This window comes from Capra hircus, chromosome 1 (genome assembly GCF_001704415.2).
Source record: "Capra hircus breed San Clemente chromosome 1, ASM170441v1, whole genome shotgun sequence".
Classification (NCBI taxonomy): domain Eukaryota; kingdom Metazoa; phylum Chordata; class Mammalia; order Artiodactyla; family Bovidae; genus Capra; species Capra hircus.
This window is the reverse complement of record NC_030808.1, coordinates 83,426,504-83,440,375: the sequence shown is the minus strand read 5'-3', so window position 1 is coordinate 83,440,375 and position 13,872 is coordinate 83,426,504. Positions and strand designations below refer to the sequence as shown.

At 38.3% G+C, this 13,872-nt stretch overlaps 1 protein-coding gene across 1 annotated transcript in view; it reads right to left on the bottom strand.

Annotated features, from left to right (window-relative positions):
* Positions 1-13,872, bottom strand: part of MCF2L2 (MCF.2 cell line derived transforming sequence-like 2) — a 280,616-nt gene that overhangs the window by 173,439 nt on the left and 93,305 nt on the right. Inside the window, exons 4-5 of the mRNA XM_018047459.1 lie at positions 9,725-9,815; positions 7,366-7,485 (exon numbers count right to left, since the gene is read on the bottom strand). Of these exons, the coding sequence (XP_017902948.1) occupies positions 7,366-7,485; positions 9,725-9,815 (211 nt within the window). The remainder of the gene's footprint in view (positions 1-7,365; positions 7,486-9,724; positions 9,816-13,872) is intronic.

Below are 13,872 nucleotides of genomic sequence, written 5' to 3'. Positions count from 1 at the left end.
ATTAACTTATTTTCTATATTCTTGATGTTCTGGCATTTATGGTCTCACTGACTGGGGAGAGGCTAATTAATTTTTAGAGATTAAAAAAAAGGACTGGAGGGAAGCACATCTATCATATGAAAACCAGTTCCAAGCCAGTGTCCCCCAACTACTTTCTTAACTAACTCTCATACAACAAGTCAACCTTTCTGCTGCCCTAAATCATCCTAGGGGACTTCCCTGCTTGTCCAGTGGTGAAGAATTCACCTGCTAACGCAGGGGACATGGGTTCAATCCCTGATCCAGGAAGATTCCACATGCTGCAGAGCAACTAAACCTGTGCACCACAACCACTGAGCTCATGATGTAGAGCTCTTGAGCTACAACTACTGAGCCATGTGCTACAACTGCTGACCTTCATGCGGCCTAGAGCCTATGCTGTGCAATAAGAGAAGCCAACACAATAGGAAGCCTGCGCATCACAACTAGAGAACAGCCCTTGCTCACCACGACTAGAGAAAGCCCCTGTGCAACAATGATGATCCAGTGCAGACAATAATAATAAGAAAATGAAATGAAAAATTAAAGAAAAATCATCCCAGGGCCAGGTAACAGGCAACTAGAGATTTACTTGCCCCCAAGCCTGCTGGAACTATTTCAACCAGTCAGTCCTAAACTGGTTACCCTGCCCTGCCTTGCCTTTCCCATGGAAACCCCAGTAAAGGCTCTGGTCTATACTTTCTGTTCCCCTCTGCTTCTGCCCCCTGGTCAAAACTTACTGCTTCCCTGTGGCCCTGAAGGGCATGTGATGACCCTCCAACCTCCTTTGGGACCTTTGAGTTTAAGAAACTTCTTCCTTCAAAGCCTCCTTCTCATTTCCTCCTGTGGCTGGTACTGACATACCATTTCCAACATGTACATTCTTAGAACAGCTGTTTTACATGAAGAATGTCATATTTTTTTAATTTCAGTATATGTTTATGTTCTTATCTCTAGTTTCTTAAACAGTTAAGTTGCTTTCAAAGAGAACTATGATATTTAATTTTGAAAGAATTTCCTGTATTCTGTTGCAAAGTTCATTTTAAGAAACCAATTTGCATGTCCATAAGCCACCTCAGGTGAAGAGTTGACTCATTGGAAAAGACCCTGATGCTGGGAGGGATTGGGGGCAGGAGGAGAAGGGGACGACAGAGGATGAGATGGCTGGATGGCATCACCCACTCGATGGGCATGAGTTTGAGTGAACTCCGGGAGTTGGTGATGGATAGGGAGGCCTGGCGTGCTGTGATTCATGGGGTCACAGAGTCAGACATGACTGAGCGACTGAACTGACTGATTGACTGAGCCTCTTTAGGGATTTTTGCAAGACTACCTGGGCCACTTCACATAATTTTGTGAGGTAGCCATGAATACAGCTGTTCCAAGATAAACAAGTGCCAGCAACAGGCTTTTAGAAACCACTTGCCATATCAAGCACCCCTCTCCTCAAGTAAAGGTACAGCAAGGCTCAGTGACTTAATTGTAATTACAACCTTGATCCACTTGATTCTTCTGAGTCATGCAAAATGAACTCCCTTTTCCTTCAACCTGTGAAAATATAACTATTACCTAACTAGAAATAAGCAGGGAGATGCCACAGTAAGATGGGCCAGAGAGCTGTAAGATAAAGTACTAATATTGCAACCATATTTTAAAAACAAAGTAAAGAAGACAAACCAACAACAAAGCAGCTTGAATTGTCATTTAAAAGGCAAAATAGGTCTGGCAATTTCACTCATGGATATTTATTTGAAGAAAACCAAAACACTAGTCAGAAAAGATATATGTACCCCTATATTCACTGTGGCATTATTTACATTAGCCAAGATATGTATGCAACTGAAATATCTATCAATAGATGAATGGATAAAGAATATGCAGCATATTCATTCAATAGAATATTACTCAGCCATAGAAAGAATAAAATCTTGCCACTTGTGACAACACAGATGGACCTAGGAGGTATTATGCTAAGTGAAATAGGAAAGGAGTATACTGTGTGATTTCACTTACATGTGGAATCTAAACAAATATGCAAACATTAACAACACAGAAACAGTCATAGAAACAGAGAACAAACAGGTGGTTGCCAGAGGGGAAGCAGGTGGGAGAAGAAAGAAATAGGTGAGGTAGATTAAGTGATACAAACTTCCAGTTGCAAAATAAATGAGTTGTGGATATGAAATGTACAGTATGGAGAATATAATCAAATACTATGTAATATCTTTGTATGGTGACCTAACTAGACTTATCATCATGATGATCAGTTTGAAATGCATAGAAATATCAAATCATTGTGGTTTTGATTTGCATTTCTCTAATAATGAGTGATGTTGAGCATCTTTTCATGTGTTTGTTAGCCATCCGTATGTCTTCTTTGGAGAAATGTCTATTTAGTTCTTTGGCCCATTTTTTGATTGGGTCGTTTATTTTTCTGGAATTGAGCTGCAGAAGTTGCTTGTATATTTTTGAGATTAGTTGTTTGTCAGTTGCTTCATTTGCTATTATTTTCTCCCATTCAGAAGGCTGTCTTTTCACCTTGCTTTTATTTTCCTTTGTTGTGCAGAAGCTTTTAATTTTAATTAGATCCCATTTGTTTATTTTTGCTTTTATTTCCAGAATTCTGGGAGGTGGGTCATAGAGGATCCTGCTGTGGTTTATGTTGGAGAGTGTTTTGCCTATGTTCTCCTCTAGGAGTTTTATAGTTTCTGGTCTTACATTTAGATCTTTAATCCATTTTGAGTTTATTTTTGTGTGCGGTGTTAGAAAGTGATCTAGTTTCATTCTTTTACAAGTGGTTGACCAGTTTTCCCAGCACCACTTGTTAAAGAGATTGTCTTTACTCCATTGTATATTCTTGCCTCCTTTGTCAAAGATAAGGTGTCCATATGTGTGTGGATTTATCTCTGGGCTTTCTATTTTGTTCCATTGATCTATATTTCTGTCTTTGTGCCAGTACCATACTGTCTTGATGACTGTGGCTTTGTAGTAGAGCCTGAAGTCAGGCAAGTTGATTCCTCCAGTTCCATTCTTCTTTCTCAAGATTGCTTTGGTTATTCGAGGTTTTTTGTATTTCCATACAAATCTTGAAATGATTTGTTCTAGTTCTGTGAAAAATGTGGCTGGTAGCTTGATAGGGATTGCATTGAATTTGTAAATTGCTTTTGGTAGTATACTCATTTTCACTATATTGATTCTTCCGATCACTTCACACCAGTCAGAATGTCTACGATCCAAAAATCTGCAAGCAATAAATGCTGGAGAGGGTGTGGAAAAAAGGGAACCCTCCTACACTGTTGGTGGGAATGCAAACTAGTACAGCCACTATGGAGAACAGTGTGGAGATTCCTTAAAAAATTGCAAATAGAACTGCCTTATGACCCAGCAATCCCACTGCTGGCATACATACCAAGGAAACCAGAATTGAAAGAGACACATGTACCCCAATGTTCATTGCAGCACTGCTTATAATAGCCAGGACATGGAAACAACCTAGATGTCCACCAGCAGATGAATGGATAAGAAAGCTGTGGTACATATACACAATGGAGTATTACTCAGCTGTTAAAAAGAATGCATTTGAATCAGTTCTGATGAGATGGATGAAACTGGAGCCAATTATACAGAGTGAAGTAAGCCAGAAAGAAAAACACCAGTACAATATACTAACACATATATATGGAATTTAGAAAGATGGCAATGATGACCCTGTATGCAAGACAGCAAAAAAGACACAGATGTGTATAGCGGACTTTTGGACTCAGAGAGAGAGGGAGAGGGTGAGATGATTTGGGAGAATGGCATTGAAACATGTATAACATCATGTAAGAATTGAATTGCCAGTCTATGTCCGATGCAAGATACAGCATGCTTGGGGCTGGTACACAGGGATGACCCAGAGAGATGTTATTGGGAGGGAGGTGGGAGGGGGGTTCATGTTTGGGAACACATGTACACCCGTGGTGGATTCAGGTCAAAGTATGGCAAAACCAATACAGTATTGTAAAGTAAAATAAAGTAAAAATAAAAATTTAAAAATATATAAAAATAAAAAATAAAAATAAATAAATAAATAAATAAAAGAAATATCAAATCACTCTTATGTAACAGGAACTAGCAGTGTTGTAGATTAAACATTTCAAAAGCAAATAAGCAAATCCATAGAAAAAGACAAAATTGTGGTTACCAGAAACAGGGATGAGGGGAGGGGGAATTAGATGAAGGTGGTCAAAAGGTGCAAATTTCCTGTTATAAGATAAAACAAGTACTAGTAATGTAATATATAACATGATGAAGATAATTAATACTGCTGTTTGTTATATATGAAAATTGTTAAGAGAGTAAATACTGAGTTCTCATCATAAGAAAAATATCTATTTTTAAAATTTTGTAATCTATATGAGATGATGGATGTTCACTAAACTTATTGTGAAAAATCACTTCATGGTGTACATAAATCAAATCATTATGCTGTACACTTTAAACTTATGCAGTGCTGTATGTCAGCTGTATCACAATAAAACTGGAAGAAACAAACAAATGAAAAGGCAAAATATATGCTGAAGTTTGAATACATCGAGCTTGGTAACTAGGACTCTGAATTACATAGTGCAACAGAGTGTAGGAGGAGCTCAGTCTCCTATGGAAGGTGCAATGCTAGACTATGAGGTAAACATTTTGCATTGAAATACATTCCTACTATATAAGCCCATATTTTGGTGACTAAGAGCTTTTTTAAAAGTTCATTTAGGGTAAAATTAAAAGTATATTGATGTGGAGAAGACTCCTGAAAGTCCCTTGGACAACAAGGAGATCAAACCAGTCAATCTTAAGGGAAATCAACCCTGAATAGTCATTGGAAGGATTGTGCTGAAACTGAAGCTCCAATATTTTGGTCATCTGATCCAAATAACTGACTCATTGGAGAAGTCCCTGATTCTGGGAAAGATTGAGGGCAGAAGGAGAAGAGGGCATCAAAGGATGAGATGGCTGGATGACATCACAAATACAATGGACATGAACTTGGGCAAACTTCAGGAGATGGTGAGGGACAGGGAGACTTGGTGTGCTGCAGTTCACGGGGTCACAAAGAGTTGGACAAGGCATAAACCACAAACGTGTCTGTCAATATATTATCACTTGCAGAGGTGTGTTTTATACACACCAGGGCAAGATGCATGATGTTTGTCCAATGTTCAGTTCAAAGTCCAAACCTTTTGAGTTACAAGAAGCAATTGTATAGTCATCATCTCTGAAGGGGAAGAAAGCTTATGAGGCTCATGGCCACTTTATTAACCTCTTGTAAGGACTCATCCCTTCTCTAATATTAATTGTCACTCAATTCAGGAAGCAGAATAAAAAAAAATCCATGGCTCACATTTCCCTTAAATACTCAAATATTTTAAAATAAGTATTTACAATAGAATGGAAAATTCATTTTGATTCTGGTTAATATCAAAGTATAGGGAGACAGTATTTTAAGAAGTTTGGTTATTAATACAAAATAGAACTATAAACAGAGGGAAAATAAGAATGGAAAAGAGAAAAATTCCTTGTTTGAGATGATCAGTTTTCACTAAGAAGAGCTACACATTTTCTCAGAGCAATTTAAATTAAAGTCGGAGTGTTTTGGGGTTTATTTTAAACAGACAATATATGTAGGTGGTAACAAATTCAAATAGGAAAAGACTCTACAGTAATAGAAAAATAGTCTTCTTCTCACCCCTCCCCATAGACCTCCAGCTCTACTTCCCAACCACTTTCCTCAATAGTTCCCATAGGCCTCCTTCAGGTGTCCACTATCTCCACCACTAACAGCAGCCACTGTTTTAATTTTCTATCACCATAGCTTAGTTTTACTTCTTCTTGAAATTTATGTAAAAAGAACCACAGGGTATACAATGTCTAGCTTCTTTCTTTTAAGAGAATATTTCTTTTAAGAATTTCTGAGATAAAACCACGTTATTACATGCTTAGTACTTCATTCCTGTTTGTTGCATAATGTTTTTCTTTTATATTAATTTGCCACAATTTCTTTATCTATTCATCTATTATTGGGCATGTGTTTTCATTTCTCTTGGGTGGATCATGGGGCAGGTGTATGTTTAACTTTACAAGAAACTGCCAACTGTTTCTACCATGGTTGTACCACACCTTACCACTTTTGATGGCTGTAAAGTATTTAATTGCTTGGGTAGACCATAATTTCTTTAACCAGCCCCTTGTTGTTGGGCGTTATGTTTTTTCCAACCATTTACCATCACAATTTGGCAATGAATATCATTATATACACAGTTTTATGTACATGTGTGATGTATCTGCAGAATAACTCAAAGGTAGGTCAGAGAGTGTGTACATTTTAATTTTTGATAAATACTGTCAATTAGTCTTTCATATTAGTCACTACCAACTTCAATCCAATCAACAAAGTCTGAAATGATGGTTTGCCCCATATCTCTGCCAAAATTAGAGGTAAAATTTTTAATCTTGTCATTTTAATTAGTTTTCCTTTTTTGCATGGGCTTCCCTGATAGCTCAGTTGGTAAAGAATCTATCTGCAATGCAGGAGACCCCAGTTCAATTCCTGGGTTGGGAAGATCCCCTGGAGAAGAGATAGGCTACCCACACCAGTATTTTTGTGCTTCCCTTGTGGTTCAGCTGGTAAAGAATCCACCTGCAATGTGGGAGACCTGGGTTTGATCCCTGGGTTGGGAAGATCCCCTGGAGAAGGGGAAGGCCTTGAGTATTCTGGCCTTGAGAATTCCATGGACTGTACAGTCCATGGGATCACAACGAGTTGGACACAACTGAGTGACTTTCACTTTCACTCGTATGCATATCACAAGGTTGGTTTTAATTTTTACTCACAGTTATCTATATTTTTCATCCCCATATTTTAGATCCTTATTTTCCTTTACTCATACTATTAGAATTTCTCTTCCTTTTTCAATCTCTTTGTACAGTCTTGGATACCATCTTTTACATAATACCTCTGGATTTATATAATTCCAGTACTCCTTTACCCAAGTCACTACCCAACTCAAAAACCTTCATGGACCCCCATTGCTTACTGAATTAAATCTAGACCTTCTGTCCTTATACTTAAGACATATACCATGTGCCTTACCTTTTCTTCCAGATTATCCTATATGTAATTCCAACAAGAATGGGGCTTCCCCATGGACTTCACATAAAGTGTGTGTTTCCTGCTTCCATGTCCTTACACATGCCATTCCCCTCTGCCTAGAATGCCCTCCTCTTTCTCTACCTTCCTTAGAAACAAGCTCATGTTCTATCTTCTCCCCATGCCCTAAATAAATGCAGACAAGACAAAAAGGTCATGCTTACCGGCACTTTCATTTTAAATTCATCTCTATAGTACTTAATGCCAATGTCAGTGAATGTTCTCTGGATAAAGCGAGATGGACGAAGAATGAATATGAGCTGCAAGTTTCCTGGAAATGCTACCTGGAAGGATCATAAAAAGTGTCAATGCAAATGTCATATCAATCAGTCTCCTCTTGCCCAAGATTATAGATGACAAAGTTAAAGTGGACACCCTGGATGCCTAAGAATTAGAATATATTTCACAGCTGAAAGAGATCTTACTGCTCATATAATCCAAACCTCTCCTTAAAAAACAAATTAACCAAACAAAAAATTTTTTCTGATTAAAAAAATAATTTACACTCTTTATAGAAAAATTCAGAAATTTATAATAAAGTATATATTAGAATAAGAAAACCACCCATGATTTCATAGCCACTCTTAATATTTCAATCTAATTTTTTTGTTGTTTAGTTACTACATTATGTCTGACTCTTTGTGATCCCATGGACTGTAGCATACCAGGTTTCCCTGTCCTTCACTTCTAGGCCATTTTCTTGGCTTAAATATCTTTATCATAAACTCAAACTGTAGTAATATTTTGCAATCTGCCTTTTAACTTAGTATTATCCCATGAGCTTTTATTCCTGATATTAAAAATTCCTTGGAATGTTTTTATGGGTGTGCAATTTATTCAAACAATCCCTTATTGTTAGTAATTTAGACTCCTCCATACTTTTACTATCATAAATAACAGTAAAATGAAATCTTTATACATTTTGGAACATTCTTCTAGCTTCCTAGAATAATTTCTGTCAAAGATTTAGTATTTTAAGGGTTCCTAGGGCATCTTATTTGGAGAAGGCAATGGCACCCCACTCCAGTATTCTTGCCTGCAAAATCCCATGGGCAGAGGAGCCTGGTAGGCTGCAGTCCATGGGGTCACGAAGAGTCAAACACGACTGAGCGACTTCATTTTCACTTTTCACTTTCATGCATTGGAGAAGGAAATGGCAACCCACTCCAGTATTCTTGCCTGGAGAATCCCAGGGACAGAGGAGCCTGGTGGGCTGCCATCTATGGGGTCGCACAGAGTCGGACACAACTGAAGCGACTTAGCAGTAGCAGCAGCAAGGCATCTTATTGCTAAGTTGCTCTCAAGAAGCATTGCTCTCATCTTGAGGTAAGGGCCTGAGTAATGAGAAAACAGGTTCATTTAACAACTTAGTGGCAAAATTGGGAATCCAAGTTTCCCATTGCTCATGGTTTTCCATTCTTTCAGGAGTTCTCAAGAACAACCTCCTGAAGTGTTTATTAAAAAATAACCTGGCTTTTACCCTGGAATATTCTGACTCATTAGGACTGGGATAAAGTTCAGATATCTGTATCTTTAACAAGCACATGAAGAGACTCTGACTGGTAGTCATATTTTTGATCCCAGCACTACAGCTTCTTTTACACATAAAGGTGATCAGTGTAATTCTTGGACAAATTAGACTCAAGTATCAGATGATTCAAGTATTATCTATGAACCCTGGGAAACCAGAACTCTCTAGAGCCAGACCTTTTGAAGAGTCATGGGCACTGTCAACTGTCTGTGGCTGAGTTCATGTGGCTGAATCCTTGGTCTGAGGTCCCTACAGGGAAAGGATGCATACACTTGCTGGAAGGGAATAAATAGGGGTAAAAATCAGACTAATAAGATGGAAAAGGAAAACAATCCAAGGTTGTGCAATTTAATGCTAAAAGCAAGCTCATGTCATATACTGTCTGATTTTGCTAGTGTCTTTTGAATTTGTGAAAAAATAATTTGAATACTAAAATGAAGATTGTCGTAAAATTAAGTGATCCCCAAAGCAAACCTTAAAATGAGGATTTGGGTCTCAAGAGTTTACTAAAGAGGTGACCCCAGGAAACAGTTAGGAGTATAGGGTGATGGTGAGACAGGATGGCTAGACAGCCAGTGTATCAATGAGAGGAACTGCTATGGGCAAGAAGGGCTGGGTCTTCTGAAATTCTGTGTCAAATATATCTCAGAACTGCCCCACTAAGGGGTGCAAATGCTGGGGTGTTTGTCCACTAATGCCCATAACGCAGTAGTTGCAGGTCACTCCTGGAGCATTAGCTTCCCAGCACTCTCTACCTGCTCCTCTCCAGTGACCAGAAAGGTCAAGAAGGTAGAGAGACTCATGCTCAGGAATGGTCTGCAAGTGACCTTCGGGCAGCAGAGAGGATATGGACGTGACACAACAGCCCCTGCTACAAAGACCTTCCCAAACTTGGCATAAAATAACTGCTACTTCCTGGTGATTTTGATGCGAAATAGTTGAATAGATAGTTTAAATTATCTTTATAATAAAATATAAAAATAAATATTTACAGCTATTCGTGTCAAGGATGCTTTTATGGAGCTCCACTTGTCCCTTCGTCTGTCAATAACAATGACGAACCCGATGCTGGCAGCCTCCACACTGCAAAAAAGGGTGGTCAGTATCAGAGACAATGAAACACATGGATTCTGTTGGGCTCCCTCAGCAGAATGATTCCACTGCCTCCATGTCACTCCAGGCTTGCTGTGTAAATGCCCTGCAGAGCATGAGGGGATAACCAGGTCTGACTTCCCCAAGAAAGGAACTGGCTCCCTCTCATCTCACCTGGCAGCCTTCACAAGGCAGAAATATTTCATGTCTCAAATCCTCTCAAGGGTTCTATTTCTAGCTGGCAAATGTATGAAACCCTCAACAAGCAGAAGGATTCAGGTAAGTTGAGCACCACATGTCCCAGTGTAGACAGAGGACCTTGAGGTCAAGCTCTGCTATCTTTCCACTCCTAAGAGTGATGCTCATGGAGCTATCAACATGCTTCCCTAGAAGTCAGTCCCACAGATGTTCGGAAATAACACACGTCAATGGGAAAAACAGCTCCTTTCCAGAGCCTGGTCATAAATGGCCACAAAACTGTAAGTACAAGGAGATAGCAACTTCATTAAGAACAAAAAAGCCTGTTTGGTCCCCTCTGAAGTCACCACAAAATTCTCACAAAATTTTTAAAAACTAAAGTCCTATAAGGGAAAACATTTTTCTTCTCTCTCTTTGGGAGGAAATTATGGATGGGAGGAAAGAGCAAGAGCTTTGAAACCTAGTTCAAATCCTAGTGCTGCCACTTTACTAGCGCTGAGATGTGGGGCAATCACCTAACCTCTCTAACCCTATTCCCTTATCTGTAAGATGAGAAAGTGAAAGTGAAAGTCACTCAGTCGTGTCCAGCTCGGCAACCCCATGAACTATACAGTCCATGGAGTTCTCCAGGCCAGAATACTAGAGTGGGCAGCCTTTCCCTTCTCCAGGGGATCTTCACAACCCAGGGATCAAACTCAGGTCTCCCGTATTGCAGGCAGATTTTTTACAGGTGAGCCACCAGGGAAGCCTGAACAATACCAATCATGAAGTAGTTATGAGCACAGATTCTGAAACCAGAATGCTGGAATTTGAAAAATGAATTTATATATTTGTGTGTTTGTATGTGTGTGTATATGTAAAATTTTCAACTCAGAAAGTGAGAATCTTTGGAGACACTTTAAGATCATACAAATAGCCAAAAAATCACCAGGGATATAGATTTGACTTTGAAGAATTCAGTATCTGTTCTTTTCAAATGTATATAGGACATTCATCAAATAGTCCATTATCCATTGTCCCCGGCCACAAAGCAAAATTCAACACATTTTAAAGAATTGCAATCATACAGGTTGTACTTCTGATCACTATGGAATTAAATTGGAACTCTATTATTCTGTTTTATTTCCAACTCCCTCCCTGCCTCCCTCTTCCTTCCTTCCTTCCTTTCTTTTTCTTTCTTTTTTTCCAATCTCCTTCCTTTTCTTTTCTTTGGATTTAACTGTCAGTGTATTTTAACTTCTTAAGGTAGAAAATTATATCACTGATTTTAAAAATTTCTTCTCTATTATTATAAGTACTTAAAGCTATGTGTGTGCACTCAGTAGCTCAGTCCTGTCTGACTCCTTGTGACACCCTGGGCTATAGCCAGCCAGGCTCCTCTGTTCATGGGATTTTCCAGGTAAGAATACTGGAGTGGGTTGCCATTTCCTTCTGCAGGGAATCTTCCTGACCCAGGGGTTTAACCCATATCTCTTGCATTGTTAGGTGAATTCTTTACCACTGAGCCACCAGGTAGCCATTTAAAGCTATAATTCCCTCTTAAACACTGCTTTGTGAGAGTTGGACCATAAAGAAAGCTGAGCGCCAAAGAATTGATGCTTTTGAACTGTGGTATTGGAGAAGACTCTTGAAAGTCCCTTGGACTGCAAGGAGATTAAACCAGTCAATCCTAAAGGAAAGCAGTCTTGAATATTTATTGGAAGAACTGATGCTGAAGCTGAAGCTCCAATACTTTGGCCACCTGATGCGAAGAACTGACTCACTGGGAAAGATCCTGATGCTGGGGAAGACTGAAGGATGGAGGAGAATGGTACGACAGGATGAGATGGTTGGATGGCATCACCGACTCAATGGACATGAGTTTGAGTGAGCTCCCAGAATTGGTAATGGACAGGGAAGCCTGGCATGATGCAGTCCATGGGGTCGCAAAGAGTCGGACACAACTGAGAGACTGAACTGAACTGAAACACTGTTTTAGCTACATCACATAAATGTTGATATACTCTTTTCATTATTGTTCAGCTAAAAATGCTTTCTAGTTTCCTTTATGATTTCTTCTTTAGTTTATGGATTGTTTAGAGGTGGTTGCTTGGCTTCTAAATATTTTCTAATTTTTTCTAGTCAACTTGGGGAAGAGAAGGAGTAGGAATGCAGATATTGATAGAAAAGAAACCTTCTTTTCAGGAGGAAAACTTTCCAATTGTTACATAGTGTATAGATAGGTATATATTCATCAAGCTATACAGTTGACATGTGTATACTTTATATAAATTATAACTTAGCTTAAAAACCCAAGGAATTCAATAAATTCAAGTTGTGAAAAAGGAAAAATATTATATAACTTTTTAAAAAAGACCAAACTTAGCGAGTGCACAATAGGTATCAGGCACTGATCAAAGGGCATACAACAATGACCAAAACCATTCTGTAGTAGAGCAAAAACAAACAACAATAACTTGTTATTAACAAATTAATAACATTAATAACAACAATAATCTTAAACAATTATAGCTATGTGTATCTTGAGTTTCTATCAGTTGTCAGGCATATTTATGTTTTATCTCACTTCATCTTATGAAATAGATATTATTATCTCCATTTTACAGATGAGGAAACAAAGGCTGGTAGAAATAAAATAACTTGCCTGCCATCATACTAGCAAAACTGGATTTCAAAGTCAGAGCTCTCTGATAGCAGTGTTTATGCTCTTAACCCCATCCCAGGGTGCCCCTTCAGTTTTTTCTTACAGCAAATCTGCTTGTATCTTCTGGCAGTTTTATTTTGTATATTTTGCTGTTACTAGTGTTTCCTATGTCTCTTCTTTTTCCTTTAAAACAAAAAATTATTCAATTTAATGCTCCAAGGGTTGAAGTGAAGCTTCAACCACTTCTTTAAGTGAGGTGGAACTGGGAGAGGCTCAGTAAATATAATATAGTACATAAACACAGGATGTTCTTTGATCTATGAAATAAACAACTCCCCGCCTACCCTCCCTGTGGCTTCCCCAGCCAGGTTGAAGGCAAATGCTCCTCAGTTCCCTGCACGCCAAAGCCCAAGACCAGAGCATCTTGAGTAAAGAGGACGGGATCTGCTGGGAAGATAAAGAACAGTGTCTTCTGACACAATTGTGTACAGGCAATAGTTCAGAAATAAGAGTTAATGAATCATGACAATAGTTTTGAATATAATCCCTCGCATAAAGAATGCATTCTAAACAACATGAAAATTGTATCAGCTACTGAAGGGATTATTTTTCTACCCCAGCTGGTTCAACAAAAGAATCAAAACCTCAACTAAACCAAATGCACAAGAAATGGGGTTTCTAGACCATGTATTTATTTAGGTAACACTTGGCTGTTTTAATCCTTATTGTTCTTGTTAACACTAAGATCGTATGATCTTAGTTAGCTGCATAAATACCATTTAATATAATCCTAACAACCACCCTCACAGTCAGGTTGGTGATAATATTTCCACTTTATAAATGAGGAAACTAATCCTCAAGATGGTTAAAATGATAATAACTTGTCCAAAGTCATACATTATATGCAGAGTTAAGATTCAAATCTTCTGAATTCAAGAGCAACACTTAAGTCACAAAGTTCATACTATCTTGGTATAGAAAACATTTTGATACTATATTCCTTCATTTCCAATCTTAGTAATTCTGTAAAAAACATAATTGAATTTTTGATGTGTCAAAATTTTGAATATGATTAAGTATAATATTGGGTTGACCAAAAAGTTCATTTGGGTGTATCCCTAACATCTTACAGAAACCCAAAAGAACTCTTTGGCCAACCCAATACATGAGTGTAAGAGACTGAGGTAAATGTGTTCTGACCCCAAA